Source organism: Grammomys surdaster, unplaced genomic scaffold, assembly GCF_004785775.1.
Source record: "Grammomys surdaster isolate TR1022 unplaced genomic scaffold, NIH_TR_1.0 126278, whole genome shotgun sequence".
Classification (NCBI taxonomy): Eukaryota; Metazoa; Chordata; class Mammalia; order Rodentia; family Muridae; genus Grammomys; species Grammomys surdaster.
This window is the reverse complement of record NW_021621078.1, coordinates 6,035,402-6,061,732: the sequence shown is the minus strand read 5'-3', so window position 1 is coordinate 6,061,732 and position 26,331 is coordinate 6,035,402. Positions and strand designations below refer to the sequence as shown.

Below are 26,331 nucleotides of genomic sequence, written 5' to 3'. Positions count from 1 at the left end.
TCACTAAATGATACTAATTTGGAAGAGTTAAGCAGAGTGTGAATTTTTGCCTTGCGACTGACTCAGGAAAATTCTTCACATTGGCCACAACAGAACAACCAAAGACAAAACTCCTGGCAACAGTTGTAACAGTTGTGATGGGACATTTGAAACCCCCAAGCAAAGGAAAAAGTGCAGTTGACAGATTTGCTTTTTTTTTTTTAAAAAAAAAAAAAAAAAAAAAAAAAAGGCCCTAGCTGGCAATGACAAAAGCACCTTTAATTCCAGAAGAGGCAGGAGTATCTCTCTAAGTTTGAGGCTAGCCTGGTCTACATGGTGAATTTCAGGCCAGCCAAGACTACATAGTGAGACCCTGTCTCAAAACAACAACGAAAAATAAAATAAAAAGCTTGCCATAGCACCTGACAGTTTGTCATATCAAAATCAAATTTATGCAGCTGTTCAGAGGTCTGCCATGGTCGAGGAGAGGAAACCGTCCTAGACCATGTAAATGGGTTAAGCACCTACAAGAGACCTTCTACACACTAGTAAAGTAAAAGGCAGGTGATTAAACCATTGGAGCTATCATAATGTCCACAAATTTTCCTAGATCTCATAATATATGACTGAAATCTTACAAAAGAAATCATTTCAGGAGGACAGTATGTAGCCCAGTTGGTACAGTGCTTGTTAGCATGCATGATGCCCTGGTTTCAACCACAGGCATGACATAAACCAAGGCTGGTAGTACATGCCTATAATCCTAGCTATAGCAAAAGGAGGAAGAGCAGGAGCTCACGTCATACGTGGCTACATATCAAGTCCAAAGCCTGGCTATGTAAGAAATGATTCCAAGCCTCACAGAGAAATGTCTTTCTTCACTTTACCGTTGGCTCATCTGTCAATCAAAACACCTTCAATTCAAGATACAAAGATCATTACTATTGCCCTCAAAAGCCTTACAAAGATATAAATGGGGAGTATGCTGGCAAACCTGGTGCTCAAGAAAGGAAAGAGGTACAGGTTTACTTCAGACATGATTCCATCTGGAGTAAGTACCGTCTTCCTTCATTCCTCTTACTATTCATCTCTGAAGAATCAGACCATAGCCTCTCCAAGAGATAGGGAGTCTTAAGTTTACTGCTCATGCACATTTTGTCATGGGGAACAGTTTCTGTCAAGTTTTAACAGAGGAAACCTCTCATATATATTTATAACACGCTCTTGTTACATACTAGTTTCTGAAGGTCCTCATACTTCTACTTTTTAACCTTTTAAAACCCTACACAGTGCTTAAATGTTACCGATGTAAATGACTGGCTGTACTACCCCAATACAAAGGTGTACAACTTGCATTGGAAATGAAGCAGTTCTGACCTGTGGGGTTTTCCCCTTATTCCATACTCCCCTAAGCAGAATCAGAAGTAAAGGCAGGAGAATTGGTTTCTGTCCATTATCAGAGGAAGTGACTGGGGGCGTTGTTTGCTATTTCTAAGCTACATTCTGTCTCCCTGGCAGTGGAGCACTGAGTAACCAGGCTTAGATCCTCCGAGTCTAGTCAACCAATCTGCCCCTCAATTTCCCCGTATGCAAAACAAGAGTATGAGTGGTGTCTAGAGGATATGAGTGGTGTCTAGATCGCCCGGTTGTGGTCAACATCGAGTGACATAATGCAGTCACAGAAAGTGCTTGCCACAGTGCTTCCAGTGATGACACTGAGGGCTTAGCTACATCATGAAGGTGCTAACTTAGGAACCCCTAAACTCTCACCCATTGCTCATATACGATGGTCCTTCAAAAACAGGGATAGAATGGCAGGAAAAAAAAAGGCTCCCCTCAGGCTATGCCCTGCACAAATAACAGCCACAGGCAGGCTTCTTTACAATTAGCAAGACGAGGAGGTTCCAGTTGCAGGGTGTCTGTCACTCTCCACACCGACTGCCCCTGACCCCTAAGGCTGGTAAGCATCGTTTGAGCACCTACTGGTTGTCAGAATAAGCCTCCTGGCCTCGAAGGCTCACGTGGGTAGAGAGCAGAGTCAGGCAACACTTACTTGTTTCTGCGGATCCAGTCGATAAGAGCGCGCACCTCTGGCACCTCATCCAGGGAAGGTGGTTCGCCGGTGCTGAACTGGTCAGGGAAGCTGCGGTTGAGGTCGCGGCCTCGGCTGTTGTCACGACCGCTGGTCCCAGGCGGGCCGCTGTCGCCGAGGCCGCAGTCACCCTCGCGAGCGCGTTCGAAGCCATCCGGGTTCAGGCTGGGCAGCAAATACACGTCGGTGGTGTTGAGCAGGCGGACCAGGCGAGGGTCCCCGCGGCGGTAGCCCGACGCCAGCTCTCGGGCCAGGTAGACCAACACCTGGCGTGACACCGTCTCGTCGCCGTGCATGTTACCCACCAACTTCACCTGTGGTCGGCCGGGCAGCAGTGGCCCCGCGGCGTCCAGCCCCGCGGCGGCGGTGGTGGGCGGCGGCCCCAGGCCAGCCGTGAGGCGCAGCACCCACAGCGGTCGGCCCTCCACCGAGCTGCCGATGCTGAAGAGACGCGCCAGGCCAGGCGGCCCCGCGGCCGCCGCCGCCTCCAGCGCCTCGCCCAGCGCCGCTTCGTGGTAGTAGTGGTCAAACTGGCCCTCGGCCGCCTCGGAGCCGCCGACGGTCGTCGTGGTCGCCTCAGCCTTCTTGATGTGTGCCGCCTGGGCCGAGCTCCTCAATAGCAGCAGCAGCAGCAACGGTGGCGGCGGCAGTAGCCGCAGGCATCCCAGCCGCCAGGGCGGCCGCTCATCCCGGCCGCTCGCCATCTTCCAGCAACGCCGCTAATACCGCTCCGCTCCAGCAGCTCCGCACTCCGGGCGGCGGCGGCCCGCCGGATCCCCTCCGCGCCTAGCAACCCCATCCCGCCCTCCAGCCTCGGCCAATCGTAGCCCTGAATGCTTGGGTGTCACGCTAAGGGGCGGGGCTTTCCTTAAAGCAGACTATTTTCCCTCTGGGCGTGTCTTCTCCACTCCAGTCCCTAGGGACTTTAGTCACTTTCCTTTCCTCCACTAAGATTCTCTCCTCTTCTGTCTTCCCGCCTCCCTATTTCCTCTTCTACTTCTCTCGTTTTCGCTCAGTCTCTTCTTTATGGTTTCTCCTCTGAAATTCTCTGAGAGCTTTTTTCTTTGTTGCAACATATCTTAGCTACACTTTAATGCTTTAGAGTCGATAATTAAAAGAATCAAAAGGTTCCAAAGATTCAAGGACTCCTGAGAAAATCAAGAAGTTAGAAAGAATCTTGACCTCCTTGAAGAATCAGACCTCCTTAGTCCCACCTCCTTTGCACCTTTTTCTTCCTCGTAATGAGTTCTGCCTGGGCTTGAGCCCACCTGCCTTCATGCAATTGAAGAGAATGAGGCACCTAGCACACTTTATAAAGCAATCAACTCTATTTTTGATTTGTTGCGTGACAAGATACCTCCTTTATAAAGTGGAAACTGCCATAGTAGGCTCCCTCTGTGTTAATGTAGTCTGTTTCATTGGACATTCAAGAGTGTTGGACTATAACTATCTTCTATGTGTGCTGGTCTCGGCTCTCATTGGAGAGATATCATTTTTTAGTAATCTTACCCTCCTCTCACACTTCTTTTGAGTAGGAACATCTAGATCACCTCTGTACAGCCATAACTATAGTTGTGGAATGCTGTCGTTAAGAGATAGATTTGGCATGTCTAGAAATACCTGCTTGGCAAGTGTAATTCCCCCAAGGTATTTGGATAAGTCCAGAAAACCTAACCTTCCAAGTAGGGTTTAATCACTTTAGCTTGAAGAAATTTGAAGTTTGGCAATCCATTTATCAAGTGTGAAATTCTAACACATCTAACGACGACATAATTGTGATAACCATTATTATTCCCTTCTTTCAGTGCTGGATAGTTCGAGGTCTCTTTTCTGAACTCTAATTGAAACCTCGTAGGGCCAGTGGAATTCACTGATTACTGAGTATTAATTGAGTAACTGGTGTATGTCAAAGCTAGTTGCTGGGAAGCAATGCATTGTTTGCACAGTTAGAGATCCAATGTAGGGATGAACGGTGCAATACATCTGTGGGAGCATTCCTGAGGAAAACCTCATTCAATCTGAGGAGAAGGCAACCAAGAAGACAGAGAAGAAGCCAAGGGAGGAGTGAAGAACTCTAGGTAGAAGGAGGAGCATGCACAGAAGGTTGCAAAGTTTGCGAGCAGAGACTAGGTGTTCTAGGATTAATTGTTTGTAGGTCCAGGTTACTGGTGAAGGGGATCACAGATGAGAGCCAAGGATGGGTTCGAAGCTAATTTAGAAAAATCTCTCTCTGACAGTAACTTGAAGAATGGAATAGGTGATCTCAAACATGAGACTTACAAGAAGCACGAAATCCGAGAAGGCACTGAGTCCTTGAATGAGGGTAGAGCTGGTGGAAGTGGAAAGAAATGGATGCAAATGCCTTTAGGAGTGAAATGGGACAGTTCCTGCCCACCCAGAGAGAAGATGGCAGGCTGGCTCCAAATTAAACATTGCCATGGTAACAAGCAGTGCCATGTGAAACTATTCCTACAGAGACATGAACAAATGTCTGCTCACCCCAGATACGGAACCAATGACAGACCACAGCAAGGATACCACTAAAATCCAACTTGGTAAATCAATGAATTTTTTTGAGGTTACTTAAAGGAACAGAAATGACTCAAAGACAACAGCTGCATTGCCAAAAGCCCACCCCACATGAATGATGGTTCATAAACTGGAAAACTGGAGGGCACTATATAACTTGCAGGCAGTACAACAGATTGATGATGCCTCTCCAGTCAATTCAGTTGGCTTAAGCATCCTCTAGACAGGTGGTCTCTGTATTCTCCCAGAGCCTCTTCTAGGTAGCTCAGCAAGTCTGAGAATGTGTCTTAGCTGTCTTTAGTGTTTATATGCTTAGTGAGGGAGGAGTCTAGTGAATCTGGTCAGTTTCAAGGACTTCCTGAAGCCACTGAGGTGTTTATTTCTGGAGTTAATGGACCTTCCTGCCAAGATGGAAAGTTTCTCCTCCTCCTTTAACATTCTGCACCTTAATATGTGTCCCTCCAAGATAGAAGGTTTTAGTCTTGGAGGAAATTGCTACACAACACACTGCCACTCTGGTTTTAAGAACACTTCTTCATGTCCCACTTGTCCAGGCTGTATCACGAACAAGAACTGTAACTCATCTGAAATAAAGCCCCATCTTCATGCAGAAAGACCCTCCTCTCCTCTGGGAGTGCTTAATCATTACATTGTGCATTTTTGCAATCACCCAAATCAAAAAAGTTCAGGGGACACATTAACCTCTAATCAAATATTTCCTCCTCAATCATTTTCTCTCTTCTTTGGATGGCCTTGCCAGGGTGGCTTCACCTAGAAAGGGTGGCTGAAACACAAATAAACAAGTGTCAGTGGAATAATGGTATGTAACTTGAAGCAGTGCCCTCCCTGGCATCCTTAGGCCTCCCACAGTGCAGACCTGGGCTCTGAAAGGACTGGAGCCTTCTTCCTTCCAAGTACAACTTGGCCCTGTCATGAAACCCAAAGCTACAGACCAGGTCACTGCTCAGTGAAGGGGCATAGAGGGGAGGAGGGCTGGCTTTGTAGTTACCCACAGCTGAATACTGCCCTCTGTTCCAGAAGCCTGGGAGCTTGTGACAGGTGTCCCTTTCCTACTCCGCCTCCCACAAAAGCATTGGCTCACAAATAACAAACTTGGAGAAAGAGTTTTTAAAAGTGGCTTCTTTTTTCACAGTAGCTGAGTGGTAAAAATCTGGATTTTAAAAAGACAGGGTAGAAGCCAATGGATAGCCAGCTTATTCCATAACTACTTTCTTCAAAAGATTTGTACATAATTAAAACAGCATGATCATACACTTGTTTTTTTTTTTTGTTTTTTGTTTTTTTTTTTTTTTTTGGTTTTTCGAGACAGGGTTTCTCTGTGTAGCCCGGGCTTGTCCTGGAACTCACTCTGTAGACCAGGCTGGCCTCGAACTCAGAAATCCTCCTGCCTCTGCCTCCCAAGTGCTGGGATTAAAGGCGTGCGCCACCACCGCCCGGCATGATCATACACTTGTAAATGTCTCATTGTCTGGCATAACACCTACATACTTATAAACTTAATATGACAGTCATTTACTGAGCACGCAAGCTATTGAAATTTCTGCTTTCTGAGTTCAAGAGAATTGGAAGATGAATGGGGAAGATCTCTTTTCTCCCAGAGGCAGAATCTCCTGAGGGACCAGGAAACAGAGACATAACAGATGACAAGGACATGTTGTTGTGGGTGGACTCACAGTCTGAAGAGGTAGGGACTACTGTTTCCATTTCAAAAATGAAGACATTGAGGTACAATGTCACTCCAGGCAAGCTCTAGAAATTGGGCTGTGAAAGTCTGGGTGTTTGACTTCTGTTACAAACATTGTTTCTATGTCATGAACTTAAAAACAAACACCTGCTTTTGGAATACAAAAGAAAAAGCATTTGTGTTGAGTCCGAGAAAACCTCCATCATGCTGGCTCATTGGCTTCGATGTCAATAATGACTGAGTTCCTGTCGATCATTTTCTAGATTCATCACCTTGAGCCCTAGTTCTCAACCAGTGAGTTGCAACCCCTTTGGGGGTCGAATGACCCTTTCACAGGGGTCACCTAAGACCATCAGAAAACACAGGTATTTACGCTAAGATTTATAACAGTAGCAAAAATACAGTTAAGTTGCAACAAAAGTAATTTTATGGTTTGGTAGTCACCACAACATGAGGAACTGTATTGCAACTGGGTTGCAGCATTAGGAAGGTTGAGAATCACTGTCCTTGAGCAAGTTCTTTTATTTTTATGAAAATCAAATGAGGTGATTTACATGTATAATACATAACAAAGCATCGTTGTGTCTCTGTGTGTGCATGCACAAGTGCTCTAGGGGTTGAAACCACAGCTTTGTGCATACTAGACAAATGCTGTATCATTAAACTATACCTCAAGCCTTAGTTTTGTTCCTTTTTTTTTGCATGTCACAGCAATGTATTTTATTAGATCTCTTTGCCAGAATCTTACACCTAGAAGTGTGTAATCTTACACCTTACACAGTCCACCAATTCAAACTTCCTTATCTATCTTTCACATGTTTTTTCAAAGACTAATGAAGAACCTCCTCCCCCCTCCCCAACTGGCTGCTTTCCCAAACCAGTTACCAAAGGAGATCTGTGATGTTATGAATACAAAGAATTTGAACAGAACCAGAAAACAACGAAACAACTGTCAAAGGAAACATCAAGTAAGGAGGGACTTCCACAGAAGTTGTAACACTCAATAAGAAAACCAAAGACAGCTCCGTGCTTCTGAATGAAGCTCCAGGTCTTGCTCCGTCAGAGGATGACTCTGGATCCGCTGTAGCATCATCTTGCCTTTAGTCTGATCAGAAGTGTTCTTACTCCCGGCTTTTCTGATCATGTCCATCACCCACAGCTTTGCCTTAAATGGTCCCACCACAGTGACTCGAGTTTGGCCTGAGGCTGTGAACCATCTCTCCAGCTGAATGAGTGTTGCTGTGGACCTCCAGGGTGCGAAGGTATTCGCCCTCAGGGCCAAATATGTAGTCTTCCTGGTCCTCTTCCATGTAAAACATTAGTGGACTGTGGAAGTAGTCAGGCACATTCCACCATGTGTTCCTTCGTGGGTCACTCATTCCTGTCTCCTGTAGGCTACTACTTGCTTTAGCACAGAGCGATTCCAGGAAGCTGGTTGCTTGGTGCCTTAGTTTTGTTCTTAATAGTATTTTTTTTTTAAAAAAAGTGCCCAACATGAATAAAATAAAATTAAAAATTAAAAATTAAAAAAAAAAAAGATGGAGCAAAGCACTCCAGAGAGCAGGGCCAGCAAAGTACGTAGGGAACGATGGCTAGAACCGAAACTCATTGAGAGAAGCAGTAAGGAGCAAAGCCATAAAGGTAGGATAGCCAAATAAGGAACAAATGTCATGCAGAAGGCAGGGCTTGTGTTAGTTCACATCAAATAGAAAAGTTACAGAGCCATGTGTAAGAATGGTTTAGATAACCCTTTAGCAAGAATGTACCAAGTGGCCGGGCAGTGGTGGGGCACGCCTTTAATCCCAGCACTTGGGAGGCAGAGGCAGGCGGATTTCTGAGTTCGAGGGTAGCCTTGTCTACCTAGTGAGTTCCAGGACAGCCAAGGCTACACAGAGAAACCCTGTCTTGAAAAAAAAAAAAAGAATGCACCAAGTGTGTAGAGTAGGCTAAAGGAAGTCCCTTTAGAAAAGAACTGATTTGGTGATTTGGGGGCTGGAGAGATGGCTCAGTGGTTAAGATCACTGACTGCTCTTCCAGAGGTCCTGAGTTCAATTCCCAGCAACCACATGGTGGCTCACAACCATCTGTAATGGGATCCGATGCCTTGTTCTGGTATGTCTGAAGACAGTGACAGTGTACTCTATAAATAAATTTAAAAAAAAAATTAAGGAACTGATAAATTCGGAAAGACAAAAGGATTTGGGGCTGGGGAGATAGCTGTTCTTCCAGAAGACCCAGGTTCAATTCCCAGCATGGACTAGGTGGCTCACAACTGTCTGTGACTCCAGTTCCAGGGGATCAGACTCCCTTTTCTGGCCTCCTACGGTGTTGCATACATAGGTGCACATAAATACATATAGGCAAAACACCCATGCACATAAAATTATTTTTAAAAAGAGTGGCCTGAAGGGATGGCTTACCAATTAAGAGCACTTGCTGTTCTTGTAGAAGACTCAAGTTTGTTCCCAGTACCTACATGGTGGTTCACAATCACCCATAGCTTCAGTTCCAGAAGATTCAATGCCCTCATCTGACCTGGTACCAACTGGTACCTAACACACATGTGGTCCTTATACATGAATGCAGGCAAAACACTCATACACATAAAATAAATAAATCCTAAGAAGGAAAGTATTTGAAGGATGTTTAGGTGGTTGGGTTTACAAGGTTTAACAATTGCCTGGATCAGAATAAAGGAAGGAAGAAAACATGGAGATGAACAAACCAGTGAGGATGACAGAGTAGGTGGCTTTGCCAGTACCAAAGAAAAAGACTTCAGAAGAAAAGAAGCTGTGTGGGGGGAGCTTGGGTGTTGGGAGAGGAATTGGGGATTGGGCTTGAGACCTTTCAGGTTTGAGGTGCTTGTGTGAAATCCAGAGTGGGTATGCATGTTCATTTGTTTGCTTTTTCTTTTGAGACAGAGTCTCCTGTAGCCTAGTTTGGTCTCCAACTCACTATGTGGCTGAGTGTAGTCTTGAACTCCTATACTTCTTGCCTCTAACTTCTGAATTCTAAATTTTGTGTGTGTGTGTGTGTGTGTATTAAAAAGAAGTGGGAATAATTTCTGAAGCAGTGTCCCCAAAGTCTGTCTTCAAGTGAGTTGAACAGGCTAGATGATATCTAAGTGCATGTGGCTAAGGTACTGAAGAGAAGCACTGAAGCCTGTCTCAATGCCTGCAGCTTTCTTCACAGATCAAACTTGCAACTTTAAGAACTCTCAGTTTAAATGTGAGCACACAACATTCATTTATTCAACAAATATTTATTATGTATGTATTGTATATACCAGGCCTAATTGACAATAAACAAAATAGAGAAAAGCATCTGGACTGGGGTTGTAGTTGACTGATAGCGGGTTTACTTAGCATGCATACACGAGGCCCTGAATCACCATCACCACAAACATGTTATATAACATACAAAGCATGAATATGAACAGATGGAAAGCAAATATTCAAAACAAGTGGGTTTTAGACAGCATATTAATTATTCTTCTCCTTGCTGTGACATATTTGACAGAAGCAGCTGAAGAAAAATACAGATTATTTGAGCTGATGGTATAAAGGGGATTTGGTCCATCCTGGTTGGGACAGCATGTGACAAGTGTGAGTGAAGCGGTCATATTGTGTTGCAGTCACAAAGCAGAGATGAATGCCAGTGCTCACCCCACCCCCACCCCCACTTCTTTTTTTATTCAGTGCAGGGTCCCTGCTTATGGATAATGAATGGCTCGGAACAGGTCATGGTAGAAGCAGAGGTGTTGAGAAGTAGTAGTATTCTAAATATATCCTGGAGGTAGAATGATAAGATGTGTTGATGGGTTAGTGTAACAGAACTAGAAGAATTAATGATAAGTCCAGGATGTAAGTTAATCAGCTAACAATAAAAAGAGAAGTGCTATTTACTGGAGGAGGAAAATTAAGGCAGGGCAGGTTTGTGGGGACACAGCTGAAGCTGCATTTGTAGGTGTGTCTATTAGACATGCAAGGAGTGAAATAGGGAGTTGGATATGTAAATATGAGGTCCTAGAAGAGATCCTCGCTGAACCTCTCAGCTTGAATTCAAGGGAGGGAGACATTTAACCTGTAAGACAGGTCCACAGGAGTGAGGGAGAAGCAAGAGAGCTGGAAACATTGATGTGAACCCTGGACCATGTCTCCTTGGGGTCCTTTGATTCCTACATGTGGGATGATGCGCGCAGGTGGGAAACAGAAGAATGAAAGAAGAAAATCCTGCCTGGCAGTGGTGGTGCATGCCTTTAATCCCAGCACTTGGGAGGCAGAGGCAGGAGGATTTCTGAGTTTGAGGCCAGCCTGGTCTACAGAGTGAGTTCCAGGACAGCCAGGGCTATACAGAGAAACCCTGTAAAAAAAAAAAAAAGAAAGAAAGAAAGAAAGAAAGAGAAGAAAGGAAGAAAGAAAGAAAGAAAGAAAGAAAGAAAGAAAGAAAGAAAGAAAGAAAGAAGAAAATCCTTCAAGTGGTCAGTAAGTGGGAGAAAGGTCATGCGAGCAGGAGTTCTTGGAAGCCACGTGAGGCCTGTGTTTCATTGTTAGGTACGGTTCTGGATGTTATAATTCTAGCACCTGGAAAGTAAGGCAGGCAGATAGAGAGATTGAGGCCATTCTGGTCTATATAAGAGTTCAGGGCTAGCTTGCCAGTCTTGAAAAAGAAAGGAAGGAAGGAAGGAAGGAAGGAAGGAAGGAAGGAAGGAAGGAAGGAAGGAAAGAAGGGAGGGAGGGAGGGAAGGAGGGAGGGAGGGAGGGAGGAGAGAGGGAGGGACTGGGTAGGACAGAGAGGGATGGGAGAACAATGTATTTGAAGGATAAAGAAGGGATTGCATTTAATGTTGCTCAAAGGGCAAGTGCAACCAGGACTAAACCATTGAATCTAGCAGTGCAGAGGCTACTAGTGAATTTTCTTTTGTTTGTTTTGTTTTGTGAGATAGGGTCTCATGTAGCCCATGCTGGCTTCATTCTCAATAAATTGTCAAGAATAACATCAAACTCCTGATCATCCTATCTGAGAGCAAATTTGGGATAAGAAAGAAAAACCATCATGTCAATCAGAGCCTGTGTAATAACATTCCCTTATATTTATGTGTGCCTTTGTGTAAATTATCCCAAGCAATGCTCACAGCAACACTGAAGGCTGGCGGGGAACCCTGAAAGGGTCCTCTTTTTAAGTTGCCGCTAGGTGGCTCAGGTAAGAATACAGCAAGACACACAGCAGAGCTGCAGATGCTGGCCCCACCCGTGGACCCCCTCCAACACTCCTGTCACAACAACGTGAAGCTCATTGCATTTTGCTCTGCTCGAAGTATACACACATTATACACAAATGTGATTCACGTGGGAAAAAGTGAAGGGCAGTAGCAGGCAAGCCTGGAACAGAGGCACACATCGTTGAGAACTATAGAAAGAATCCACGAATAGTTTTAAGGTTCACTGATCATTAACAAAGAAATGAAATGTAATATGCAGGTGAGCTTGTGAGTGGCTAGTGCCTGTTGGGGAAGAAATCTGAAGGCTTAACTTAGGACTGCAGAAAAACTAGAGGAGCTGACAGAAGAGATGATGAGACCACACAGCCCAGACCGATAGAATTTTCAGACACTCCCTGCTCTGTTACAAGGAGAAAAATGGAGTTATTTTATTTCTGAAAGGAAAGGGTTAATAAAGGGACAACTCAAGAAGGACTTTGGCCCATCAGTTCTCTGCAGCAGTTGTCATTACCGACTTCCTAGTTCCACCCACACCTTTCGCCTTTTGTGGGAAGATTTCTCTGATCTGACAGGCGCTGCTTCTGCCTGCTGCCCACTCTTTGCCAAGTTACAATTCACCTCCCCGACTCTGGGTGGGGCAATGCTTTCTTATGGCATCAGATTGTAATTATAAGCCAACACCAGAGGGGCAGTTCTGCTCCTGTGAGACAGGCAAGGAAGGAAGCAGGTGTTGGATACTTTCACTTGTGCATATTAGAAAACCTGACTCAGTCTTGCTTAAATAATAAATGGAATTTATTGGCTCATATAACTGAGAAATCCAAAGGAGAAATATGGTTTCAGGCTTTGCTTTATCTAAGTGACTCTTTATTTTTGCCCCTTGGCCTAGCCTTCTGTAATGTTTACTTTATCTAAGTCTGACTTCCCCCATGTGATTGCAAGAAGGCTGCTGGGAGCTCCCAAAGCCACTGGTGTCCTCTGATTCACATCTGGCAAGAAAAACAGATTATGCCCTTGGGATAGCCAAATATCTGGTTTCACGAACGCTGGAGAAACTTGGGTCTCAAGCCTATCCATGAAGCAATCACTGTGGCCAGAGAGAAGACATGTAACCTAGGCTTAGGACCTAAGGTCTTTGCTGGGGTCAGAGATGATGTCTGATTCCTGTAAGCCATGTCCACAGTGGAAATGAAGGGAGTGGCAAGGAAACCATGGGGAACAGAATTTGAGGAAGCCACCCATAAACACCAACCTGCAGAACATCTTACTCATGTAATATCTACCAGAGTGCCTTGCGAGGATTGGAGGTCATGTGACTGAATACAGGACAGAAGCAGAGCAATGCAGGGAAGTAAGCAACAATACCAACAAAGTGCTAATAGCCAGGGCCTGCACAGCAATTTAGTTTACAATATATGTTTCATACAGTTTATCTTGCAATTTGAAAGGAAATGTGTCCTGTTCTTGGCTGTTTAGCATTTGAGCCCCTCCCACACTGGGGCAACACTCCCTCTTAGGAGTCTTAGGCAGGACTTTCTGCTACTCATGCTGAAAAGGCCAGGTTTGCTCTGCCTGCTCAGGGCAGAATAGCCTACATTTTACCAAGCAGATGAACCTGGAGTTTACAGGTTTAACATTGGTAGCTGCTGACGCAAAGAAGCAGGGTCTGTGGCTAATTCTAGCCTGGGGTAGAATGGAGAAGGCAGAAACACTGTTTCTGAGACAACACGGAAAACAGGACACTAGGCTTTCAGAGTCAGAGGTGATGGCAGGACAAGCCACAGCAGATGGCACCCAGTGACTATAGTTACTTAAGTCCCGCCACTGGGTGGTTGTTATCTGTGTATAATCTCTTGATTGGCCGACATTCTGGCAAATCTATGAATGAGTCAGTGTCTTTTTACTCTTTTTTGTGTTTATTTTTAGCTGAATGTACTCATAAGCTGTCACGGTTTAGGTCATAAATAGTATCCCATGTGCTAAGGCTTGGTCACCAGGCAGAATCTCTGCTGGGAGCTGACAGAACCTTTAGGAGGAGGGACTTAGTGGAAGAAAGTTAGAACCTTTGAAGAGGGACATGGAGACACTGGCCTCTTCCTCTCTTGTTTCCTAGCAGTCAAGAGCTGAACAGATGACCTCTGCCATATGTTCCCCTTACTACGTACTGCACCATGGCTGCTGGCCCAGAGCAAAAGGCCAGTCAACAGGAGACTGAAACTGTGAGCCTCCCTTTAGGCTGATTTAACCTAAGTTGTTTGTCACAGCAATGGAACGTTAATTAACACATGCCATAAAGTTTTCTTTCTTCTGTTTTTTTTTCTCCCCTTTTTCTGTGAAGCCTTCTCTTCAGGGACAATTTGGACCTCTAGATATGTATGGTTTTGTGGTGTTTTCCAGGCCAAGTAAACAGTGAACAATTTTTCACAGATGGTCTCAGGCCACTTACGGAGAAACCAATTTTACTTATTATTTTTCTTTGGGCAGTGCCAAATCTGTGCATACCAGGCAATTGCTCTATCAGTGCCACGTCTCAGCTAGCCATTATCCTGGTAAGGAGTGCATGTTCAACCAGAACTTCTTTCTTAGAGCTGCAAGTTATTGAAACACAACCCCTGGGAGGGCTGAATTATTCTCATCTTTCAGGTGAGAGAGTATGCAGGTTTTAAAAGCATCATGTCTGTCACCTTCTCTGGAGACCTCAAACATGACCTTTTTTTTTTTTTTTTCATCTGTATTACTCAAAGTAACAAGTTACTAGGACAGGATCCTTCACTTCCAAAATCACCCTTTCCTACCCGAACCTGTCCTACCCTAAAAGGCACCATTAGAAAAAAGGCTCCAGCATTCTAATCCCTTTTTCTTCATCTAAAAAAAAAAAAAAAATGCAAATGAAAGCCAGGCTCTGTGACATACATCTTTTATCCTAGCAATGCAAAGGCAGGCAGATCTCTCTGAGTTCAAGGCCAGCCTGGTGTGCAAAGTGAGTTCCAGGACAGCCAGGGATATTACACAGTAAAAACTTGTCTTGAAAAACAAAACAAGCCGGGCAGTAGTGGCGCACACCTTTAATCCCAGCACTTGGGAGGCAGAGGCAGGTGGATTTCTGAGTTCGAGGCTAGCCTGGTCTACAGAGTGAGTTCCGGGACAGCCAGGGCTACACAGAGAAACTCTGTCTCGAAAAACCAAAAAAAGAAAAGAAAAACAAAACAAACAAAAAGCAAATGAGCTGGACAGATAGCTCAGCAGTTAGACTGTTTGCTACTCTTGAGGTTCAATTTCCAGCACCCAGATGGCAGCTCACAACTGCCAATAATTCCTGCTCCAAGAGATTTGACATCCTCTCTTGGTCTCCAAGGGTGACAAGCAAGCACATGATGCACACATAGACATGGGCGTGAAACACGCACATACATAAAATAAATCAATCTTTTAAAAAAAGTCTTTTAAAAGCAAATACTTCAGGAGGCTTGAGAATGTGACAGCTGAAGTTTAGGGATAGGGTAGAGTTGGGTGACCTTTTTCACACAAATGTAACAAACAGTTTCTTATTCCACATAGGACGCCACCAACAGACAGAGATAAATATCCCCCCTGAGTCTATCACTGTGAGACAGGTTTACTTACAAAGCATGGGTGAGGAGTTCCTGGCAGTATCTGGGATACCCTTAAAATAGCTCCACCACCAAAGCCTCAGCCCTGCATGGTTAATGACTTCCCCAATGAGGCACATAGATGGAATCCCTCTTACAGGCAAGCTTCCATACTTAAAATATACGAGCACCTTTGAGACCATGAGACCACAGTGACTGGGGCAGAATTACTTACACCTGAGCAGGAGAAGCAGCAGGGAGGTGAGGATCTTGAGACCCTCTCTGCCCTCCTTCCAAGACTGCACATTGACAGGCTGGCTCTTGAGGGGTGCCTGCAAGTAGTCCCAGCTGCTTCTGATGAAGAAATACTGCCTGTTATGCTTTGAGGACAGCATTCCTCAAAGTCCTTTGACTCTGAGGTGAGATTCTGATCCAAGAAAGAATTTGATGGCCTGTTTAGGAGCTATAGCCCTGGAACCAGACTTAAGGGAGAGAGCACAGAATAAGGAGGGTACTAAAAGGAAAGGAGCTTGGTTGCCATGGGTACTTGTGTGGCTGTGGCAAGAAAAGCAGAACTCTGATATTTCTAAAGTGGATTATTGTCTTGGATGCTTGTCAGGGTTCTCTAGAATCACAGAACTTATGGATAGTCTCTATATAGTATGAGAATTTGTTATGATGACTTGCAGTCTGTAGTCCAATTCCCCAACAATGGTCAGCTGTGAATGAAAAGTCCAAGGATCTAGTAGTTGCTCAGTCCCACAAGGCTAGCAGATCCAACAGATGTGCTGGCAGTGCAAGCTGGGAAAGAAGAACAAATCTTCCTTCTTCCAGTGTCCTTATGTAGGTCTCCAGCAGAAGGTATGGCCCAGATTAAAGGTGTGTACCACCACTTTTTGGATCTGGGACTTGTTTTGTCCCAGGCTAACCTTGATCTCAGAGATCTCCTTGCCTTAGTCTCCTGGGATTCATAGCCACTATGCCTCAAGATCTCCATTCAAAGGTCCAGGTCAGAAGCTTGTGCCTCAAGACCTGGTTGATAGGTGAGTCTTCCAGTTCTGGATTGTAGTTCATTCCAGATATAGTCAAGTTGACAATCAGGAATAGTCATTACAGCTGCCTATCATCTAGAAAAAGGGTAGAATTCTATGTAAGAAAGCCTCAGAGAAGACTAGAATTCTGCTAAGTGTGGGTGCTCATCCTGGTTATATATACATTAGAATTAACCAATGTAATTACAAACCAAACCAGGTTCAGTGGCAGATGGAGACTGACAGCTCAATGGTTCAGTAGTCCTTCTTATTCTCGAGAGATAGAGCCTAAGTCTCTTGGTAGGTGTGTAAAACCATAGATAAGATCCAGGATCCCCCTGCCTCAGCCTCTTCCAACACTGGAGTTGTAAATATACACTGCTGTAGATGTATGCTCTTGCATGGGTATTGGGATCTGAACTCAAGTTCTCATGTTTGCATGACAAGCACTTTATCCACTGAGCCATCTCCCCAGCCTAGCATTTGGATGCTTTTTGTTTTCCTTCCCTCACTAAAGTATTTTCCTAGTGTCCCTACTCTCATGCTCTGAGACCACTATTAAATAAAAGTTACTGGGATACTGTAGCAGCAGGTCTGATAACCCGGGTGGCCATCGATTGATTCACAAGTAGGCAACATACAATGTGGAAACTGGACAAAGGATAATTCTTGCCTCAAGCTGGTTGGATCAGGACAGTGTAGGATTCCAACATATTTGTCAGAATGGCACGTGATTTAAAACATGTTAATTACTTTAATTATTCCTATCCCTGTCTAGCTTCAAATGAATGAGACTTGGATTATGATTTATTTATTTGATTAGCTTTTGTGTGATTACTAGGGGGGGGGGCTAGCACTAATCTAATTTTTTAGACTGGCTACTTCCCCAGCTGTGCTCCCCAAATACTTGCTGTTTGAGTCTTCCCAGATAATTTGGGCTCCACCAGCCTGTCTCACTCTGGCACATGCTGCTGGTCGCTCACACCTAATGGCAACCTCCTGTTCTCTCATCTTCCTCCTCTTCCTTCTCTCCTTCTGTCCTCCTCTCTTGGGCCCTACCTGCAATGCCAGCCTGGTCACCCACGCCTTGCCTCCTTCTAGTCTCCCCAGTAATTGGCTGCTACCAGTTTTATCTAACCAATAGTTTTAAATTGGGGAGCAAGATTTATACAACAAAGGCTGATACATGGAAATTTGCTTCTTGTGGGGCAACCAGATCTTGGGGTATAGAATTTAGCATTTAAATACATAGCAACACCAGACCAACCCCCAACAGTTCGCTATGGTAACTGAAATTACTGAAAATAACTACTAAGTGGGCTTTCCTTTTAGGATGCTAAAACTTTCTAGAGCTCTCTGGAGCTAGTGGTGAGTGTACTGAATGCTATTTGATGGTGTGCTTTAAAATGGTTGACCCTGCAGGGCATGGTAGCTTCACCCACTGAGCTGTCTCACTGGCCTCAGAGCTGATTTCCTGATATAACTACAGTGGATATTCACCACACTTAGTTCTACAGCTTTTATAGGTGTGGATATGAATTTCTCTTATATGTGACTTTGTTGTTAAGACTCAGTGCAACTACGTTAAAGCTTCAGTTGTATCTTATATTTATTTTATAGGTTTGCTAGAGACTGCCCCTCGATTGTAGCAACAAACTCAAACGGTACCAAGTGGTATTTTTTTTTTCTTGCCCAGATACAATAAAGCATACCCAGGATCAAAGACATTTTCCAACTAAAAGGATGACAAGAAATCAGAACTGTGTTCTTTTGCATCTACAGCCCGGAGGAAAACTCACAAGCCCTTAACCACACACACACCAAGATATAAAAATAAATTAATTAAAAAGTTCAGTTACTAACGCTATTCCTTCCCACAGCCAATAATATCAGCAGCCTCCAACGTTGATGAAAATGCTTGCTGAGATCCAGCTGGCATAAGCACATTCACACCCAGCCAGCTGGACTCTGCCTCAAGAGGACAAGCTGAAGCACCAGAAGGTGAAGAAATTGATGCTATTTATGGGAACAATCTGCAGCCACCTCTGTCACAGGTCTGGGAGAAAAGTAATGCACAGAGACCCGGAGAAAGCAGCTACCCAGCTTCCGCAAGCCAGCATGAGAGCCAGAGCAGGGCTGGAGGCTTGCAAATGTACTTCATAAGAAGTAATCACTACCTCATTGCTCATTGAACACATGGGAAATCCTCAAAGAGAGGAAAGAACAGACGATGAATCCAGATTTTAAATTTTGGGAAACTGGTGCAACCAAAGATAAGTCAAGAGTGACAGAGATTGCAGCAAATTTCCAGAGGCAGCTGAGATACTGAAAGCCAAGGATCCAACATAGCTTCCCACACTGCTTCCTACCCCTTGTCCTTATCGTTTTCTTGGTCCTTACTTGTACCGTGCAAGGTCTCCCCTCCACAGAGAAACTAACCCAACAGATCTTGGTTAAACATGATCTCTATTTGGGCATATGGAACTGAAGAGCACATGGGTCAGATTAATTAGCACCTTGGAGGCTTTCACTGTCTTAGGGCTCCATTGCTGTGAAGAGATACTATGACCAAGGCAGCTTTTACAACAAAAGGAGAACAAATAATTGGGGCTGGCTTAGAGTTTCAGAAGTTCCATCCATTATTATCATGGTGGGAAGCATGGCATTATGCAGGCAGACATGGTGCTGGAGGAACCAAGAGTTCTGCATCTTGATCTGAAGGCAAGTAGGAGGAGACTGGATTCCACACTGGGCAGAGCTTGAGCATAGAATGTAGAATGTAGTTTCTACTACCCTGCTTTAAGCTCTGGGTGGACTATGCTACCAGTCACCACCCTGGTTCCCTTAGATCTGTGGATGAAAGACACACACACACACACACACACACACACACACACACACTTAGCTCAATTTTAACCTGTCTTATGGCTCAGCAGCTGGGCTTTTCTAAGCCTCCCTAGGCTAATGTGTTTCAGTGGCTGGGCTTTTCTAAGCATCCTGCCTCTAGCAAGCCTTTTCCTTTACTCCTTTCTCAACACTCTAAATCCATCCTTAGTTTAGTTGCCCAGTTACTTTCTTGCTCAACACCCTACATCTGCCTTCAGCTTAGTTTCGTTTCTAATCTCCCGCCTGGGGAAGTGGCCAATGGTCACTCCACCCGAGATCTCACATCTGACTCTGTCTCCTTCCAAAGCATGGAGATTTCCCTTTCCTCCTACTGCTTCTAGCCTGCCTTCAGGAAACTGAAAGTTCCCCCCCCCCCCCCCGACATTCTGCCCAACCATTAGCTGCTGGCATCTTTATTGACCAATCAAGAACCAATTGGGGAACAGGACCTTCAGTGGTCACATGCAAATTCCTGATCAAAGCATCAAAACCACCCCCTTACACTGGGGAGAGCTTGAGCATAGGATATGTCAAAGTCTTCCCAGCGGTGACACAATTTCTCCAACAAGGCCACACCTAATCTTGCCCCTTCCCATGGACCAAGCATTTAAACTCATGAATATGTAGAAGCCACACCTATTCAGTCTACCACAAACACCATAAAAAAAGATGAAGGTATCTCTTCTCAGCCAAAAAAAAAAAAAAAAGCTTGATAAAATGTTATTTTGAGAATGACATGAACTCTTACCTATATGCTAAAATTAAAATAACTTCCTTCTACACTATGAATTGAAATTTTACTAACTAAAGATGAACATTCCTGTCACTCTTGTGTTTCTCCCTTAAAGGATGACCGGCTACAGACATTTTCCCTCCTTTAAAAAAGTTCCTGGAGCTGAGGGTGATGGTGCACACCTGTAAACCTGGCACTCAGGAGACTGAGACAGAAGGCTCAAGAGTTCAAGGCCAACCTATGCAACATATCATTCCCTTGTTTCAAGTCATAAATTTGGGTGACTCTTTTCTCTAATCATAAATGCTATTCTTCTCTTTCTTAATTTCTGGTAGCCACCACGGTTGTCGATGAGTAAAGGTAGCAGTAGAAGATAGAATTACTTTTTCTAAAGGGGATGGTTTACTGGCTAACAAAAATCACTGGACTACTTTATCAGGATGCTCCAAGACATCTGGTGGTTGTTTCAAGAATGGAAAAGGTTTTGAGAGCATTAAATGACCAGAGGTCAGGTGAGCATAGGTTGAATCACAAATTATAATTCAATTGGTAGAGTGCTTGTGTAGCATACATGAAACCCTGGTTTGAGCCCCAATACTGCATAAATCCAGGCATGGTGCTGAATGGTGGTAATCCTAGAACCTGGGATATAGAAGCACCAGGATCAGATGTTCAAGAGCATCCTTAACTACATAGTGAGTTCAGCACTAGCCTTGGCTATCTGAGATCTTCTTTCTCACACAAGAAAAGGGGATGCCTGGAGAGAAGGCTTCATACTTGGAGCATGTAGTATTCAGAACTTGTATTTGGAGCATATAGCACTGTTGCAGAAGTCCCAAGTGCAGTTCTCAGCAACCATGTCAAGCTCACAACTACCTGTAACTCCAACTCTTGGGAATCCAACGCCTTTGACTTCTGTGGGCATGTACATATGCAAGCACACACATAATTTTAAAAATAAATATATATTTTTTGATTTTTCGAGACAGGGTTTCTCTGTGTGGTCCTGGCTGTCCTGGAACTCACTCTGTAGACCAGGCTAGCCTCAAACTCTGGAACTCAGAAATCCGCCTGCCTCTGCCTCCCAAGTGCTGGGATTAAAGGCGTGCACCACCACCACCCGGCAAAAATAAATATTTTTAAACTCTTTTAGCCCCTCTTCTGACCTCCCATGCCACCAGGCACACACACAATGCCCATACATGCATGCAGGAATAACATTCATACCCAAAAAATAAAATAAGTACACCTAAAAAAAAAAAGACCTACAAGAATGTTTGGGGATGTAGCTCAGTAGTAAAGCATACGTTTAAGTTTATTGGTAATATCCTTCACCTAGATGCCAACACAATGAGACTGAGTTTTTAAAATGGTGTACAATGAAGAAGACTGAAATATAACCATGAAGCTGAATCTAAAAAAACATTAAACTGAGTCCAAGAAGCCAGACACAAGCAAGTATGTACATGCTGTTGCAATTCCACTTGTATCAAGTTAACAAGATAACTTACCCATGGTATAAAAGAGATGGGGCTGGAGAGATGACTCAGAGGTTAAGAGCACTGACTGATCTTCCAAAGGTCCTAAGTTCAATTCCCAGCAACCACATGGTGGCTCACAACCATCTGTAATGGGATCCGATGCCCTCTTCTGGTGTGTCTGAAGACAATGACAGAATGCTCAACACATGTAAAATAAAATAAAAAATTCTTAAAAAAAAAAAGTCAGAACAGTGGTTGTTTAGGAGGGGCTATTGACTGAAAAGAGGCACAAGGAGCCTCCCAGGATAATTTAGATATATTGTAGTGTAATTTGGGTGACAGTTACATTGATCAATAGATATGTGCTATGTGTCAAAGCTCATCAAAGTGTTCATGCGTTGGTTTTAGTTGGGCATGGCAACACAGGCCTGTAATATAAGCACTGGGAAGTTAGAGACAGGAAGCTTAGGAGCTCAAGTCCAGCCTTGGCTACCTGAAACCTTGTCTCAAAAAATTAAAAACAAGAAGAAAGAAAACCATACATTTGATTGTATATAAATTATCATTTAGCTTTAAAAGAATATCTATGCATCTGGGTTTATAGCGTGATTATTCTCAATAGTAAAAAGACAGGTACAACACTGTGTTAGATACAAACAGTGGAGCATTAGCCCTAAAAGAGAAGACCATTCTAGCATATGTTCCTGCAGGGATGAACCTGAGGGGTGTTTACTCTAAGTAAAATAATTTAGTCGTATCCCAGAACATGGCATCCATCTGGAGTAGTTAAATTCACAGAGGTGGAGAGTCTGGAGAGTGGAGGCCAAGAGGATGGGGGAGTTGTTTAGTAGGAATAAACTTTCGATTTTGCATGGTAAGAATCTGGGAAGTGAGTGGTAGGGAGATTTGTACAACAAGGTACACATACTTAACATCACTGATCCATATACTTAAACATAGTTGGAAAGGTAAAGTCTAAATTGTATGTGTTTTTACCACACTGGAAAAAGTTCTAAAATGCAGCTGCCCAGGGCAAAGGTGATGTTGCCTATTTTGGACCTTGCTGTATGAGGACCCAGAAGCACCCTGACGAATGTCTACTACCTATGTTTCAAGGTCTTTTATACTAAAAATTTAGGGAAGACATAGCCTCAAAATAAATTCAGCTCCTTTCCTAATTACACCTGGTGTAATAGCTATTTAGGTTGTCAACTGGACTACATCTGGAATAACTAAAACTCAAAAATGGATGGACACACCTGTGAGGGATTTTTGCTTAACTTAATCATTTGAAGTGAGATCCACTTCCAACTGGATCTTTGAGGTGGGAAGACACACCTTCGACCCACATTGAAGTGGGAAGACAACCTCTAATCTGAGCCACACCTTCTTCTGGAAGCCTATAGAAAGGACATAGAAGAAGGAAACCTTGCTTTTGTCCTCCCTAGCAAGCCCATCCCTTCACTGGCATTACGGCTTTACTTCAGATTCCACAATATTCTAAAGACCAGCTGAAACATCCAGCTTCAAGGACTGAGTGAACAGATGATGGATTCTTGGACTATCGGTTCATAGGCAGCCATTGTTGGATTGGCTGGATCACAACCTGTAAATAATTCTAATAAATTCTATATATCCATGTGTATATATGTATACATATACATACATATATGGAATTTATATATAAATAAACTATGAATATATAGCATATGCAAATAATAATATAGAATATTATATCAACTATATATAAATATGTTATAAAATAATATATAAATTATATCATATATATATATATATATATATATATATATATATATATATATGAGGGGAAACTCAGACTGTGGATTCCCCATCCTCCCTGCCTTCTCCTAGCCAGTGTAACAGCAATGCCTAGGCACCCTGCCAGAGGAGAAGCAGAACTCGGGACCACATGATCCCAGCATTTTAGATGCCAAAACAGGAGAATTGAGAATTCAAAGCTAGCCTGGGCTACATAACAAGATACTATCTGAAAAGCAGAATTCTTTTTAAAATACAACCGATGAATCTCTTGTTTTGTGTAGCTTTGCCCAACTTATTCTAGATTTTTGGTGGATACCTTAGGCTTGTCTATTTAAAGATGAGACCATGTTATCTACAAATAGAGGAAGTTATAGCTCTTTTTCTTATTTGGATGGCTTGTACTCATTTATTTTTCTTCATTTAGGTATCCTAACTGATGAGCAAGCCACCACACCTAACTTTAAAATATGGAACGCTTCACAAACTTGCATGTGATCCTTGCACAGAGGCCATGATAATCTCTGTCTTATTCCAACTTTCATATATGAGCTGCCAAAGCGAGCCCTTGTTCCTTCTTCTAAGGAAAAGCCTTCAGCCTTTCTCCATTAAGTACAATATTAATATAGTTATGATGTTTTAATAAACCACTTTATAGGTATGAATTCTTTTAAGGGTTTGTTGTTCAATTTTATGACAACTAACACTATGTTACTGTATCGGTCACAATGGAAATGCAAAGTTAATCTTTTCTTAGCCACAAGAAACAGACACCAGCCAAGCTTCTTTAAGGAGAGACAGAATTTTCCGAAGGGATCTTACTGAGGAAGGTTGAACAGCAGACTCAGAGAACGCGAAGAACAAGAGGACCCTTACAGCAACGAGGATTGCTCTCTACATGATGTCATAAACCTGAATCAGACAGAAAGTTCTGTAATCTCTATTGCTTGAAAGAGGGGTGCCCGTGTCACTGGGGTATTATGCTGCAGAAACTGAAGTTGCCTCTGGGAATGGATGTTTCTGTCAACACGGCTGCCAGTGACACCATAATTAATCCTCCTCTTTTTTTTTTTTTTTTTTTTTTGTTTTGTTTTCTTCATTGCTGTGAATTGAAAGCTGGAAGGGCTGAGGGTGTAGCTCAGCAGACAAATGCTTGCCTAGGCTCCAATTCAGCACTGCCAAACAAAGCAACGGAACAACAGACCTCTGTTCTGGAATTACAGGTGTACATGCTGTGCTCACTGTTGGCTGGGTACAGTAAGACCTTGCATAACTGTTGTATGGAATTCAAGGTTAGGATTTGGTAATGCACTTTGGGTGCATTTGGCAATTGTAATTAAGAATATCCTTTTGGGATATAACGGCAGTTAAAACTCATTTTTAAAAATGACCTGAAATTAGAAGTGTATATATGAATTACACTTGGTAAGCTTCACAAATTGGTAAGCCACTATGTTTTGAAAATAGCAGATGCTTTTCAATTATAAGAAAAACAAACAGCTTATGACCTTTAAAAACTCAAAATTTTAAATAAAAAAACCAGAGTGGGTATCTAGCTCAGTCATAGAACACTAGCTTAGGTTATTAGAGGCCTTGGGTTTACTCCCCAGTACTAGGGGTGGGGAGGGGTGTTCACTTTTTATTTCCTTTAAATTTCATACTAATATATATTTGTATCTATCTTATAATATATGTGTAGTTATCCAGGTACATGACTACAAAATATATAAATATGCTAGAGATTTATGCTCAAGCAGTTTTATGAATACAGTTTGCTTCCAGGAGAATTTGAAGACCTCAGCCTCAGAATGGCTCTGGGTCTCTATATGAGAGAAGAGAGAAGACAGGAGGATGAGGACGTGTGGATGGGGACCAGACACTGTGTCAGCAGCAGCATTCCATGTCCCCAGTAAGAAGAGGCTGAGTTGGGGTAATGTCGGAGAAGGAACAAATCCCAGGGATTGTGGTAAAGAGAAGAAAGAAGCATTGACAACTGGAAACATACTGAGCTAAGGAATAGTGCAAGAGCAACTACTGGACTGAGAGGCAGAAAAAGTCAGGAGTGGGAAAAGCAGTGACTTTTGCTTTAACTAGGTTGAACCAAAGTGCCTTTGGGAACGTCCAATGATTGATTGAGAAAGAGAAACCGGATGGCTACTAAACAGCACCATACTATAAAGATAATACACTATCACAGGAAGCTACAAATTTGACTTCTTAAAACATGGACTCTCCTCTGGGCATGGTGGCATAGCCTTTAAATCCCAGCACTAGGGAGGCAGAGAGGTAGACAGATATCTAAGTCTGAGGCTAGCCTGGTCTACAGGGTGAATTCTGAGACATTGAGCGCTATACAGGGAAACTGTATCAAAAACAAAACAAAGACAAACAACAATAACAACAACAAAATTTTATCCTACCGATTGTTTATTATAATTCTTGGAAAATAAATGGGCTTCTATTTCACTGCTACTCAACTGAGGGTCCCATGACACTTCACCCCATTCCTCTTCCCATGAGGGAAGGCAAATAGTCACTATGCCCACTCAAAGGTTAGCATCATGCTATCTCTGTGTAGTGAAACCTCTATACAGAGGACAGGAAGAACAATGATGCGGTCCTGAGCCCACTATCCCATCATAAAGAGTGGGTTATAAAGATAACTCAGCATTCTGAAAGCCTATTGCCATCTGCTTCAAGCAAGTGTCGAGTGATCACAGAAGGCTGAAACTAAAAAGATACAGAAGTCAAACATCAGCGACGTCTAATATAGCACGGAAAGATTCCTTCCACTTACAGCCATTGATTCCTCCACAGATCAGTGTTGGATACAGTTGCACAGAGAGCAGGTGCTAACTTAGCTCTGCACAATACCCAGTCATTCTCTCCAAGCCATTCAAATCTCTGTCCTGGAGCTCTTCTGTGGGAACTTCCTGTATGTCTCCTACTCTGGTGAACTCAATGAGACTGCCTCAAGCTGCTGGGGCCCTCCCAGGGTCAGGAAGAACTAGACTTTGTTGTTGCCTGTGGCACCCACTGGTTCCCTGGGTCCAAGAGGCCCTGGGTCAGCACATGACTGTAGCCACAGCTGTTGTCTCTATCCACGCGTGGATGCCGGGGGAAGCCCTGGCTGGGCTAACCACCTCCAGCCTAGCACAGTCCTCTGCCGGAAGGAAATGTATCTTGCATCATGAACATCCTGCCATACTAAGGGGCTTAGCAGCACCATCCATGTTCCTTTACCCATTTCAAGTCCCTGCTAACTCGGTTTCTTTCTTAGGTCTCCCATAAACACAATCTTGCCT

General features: G+C 43.6%; 1 protein-coding gene, 1 non-coding gene and 1 pseudogene across 2 annotated transcripts in view; all 3 read right to left on the bottom strand.

The window, feature by feature from the left end:
* Nucleotides 1-2,828, bottom strand: part of Cpd (carboxypeptidase D) — a 67,131-nt gene extending 64,303 nt beyond the window's left edge. The window contains exon 1 of the mRNA XM_028759331.1: nucleotides 2,033-2,828. Within this exon, the coding sequence (XP_028615164.1) occupies nucleotides 2,033-2,775 (743 nt within the window). The 5' untranslated portion in view covers nucleotides 2,776-2,828. The remainder of the gene's footprint in view (nucleotides 1-2,032) is intronic.
* A 4,358-nt stretch (nucleotides 2,829-7,186) lies between these two features.
* LOC114613782 lies at nucleotides 7,187-7,684 on the bottom strand (annotated as a pseudogene).
* A 15,806-nt stretch (nucleotides 7,685-23,490) lies between these two features.
* Nucleotides 23,491-23,594, bottom strand: LOC114614011. Its single transcript, XR_003710260.1, has one exon. It is a non-coding gene; the product is annotated as a U6 spliceosomal RNA (small nuclear RNA).
* Between the last annotated feature and the right edge of the window lie 2,737 nt (nucleotides 23,595-26,331).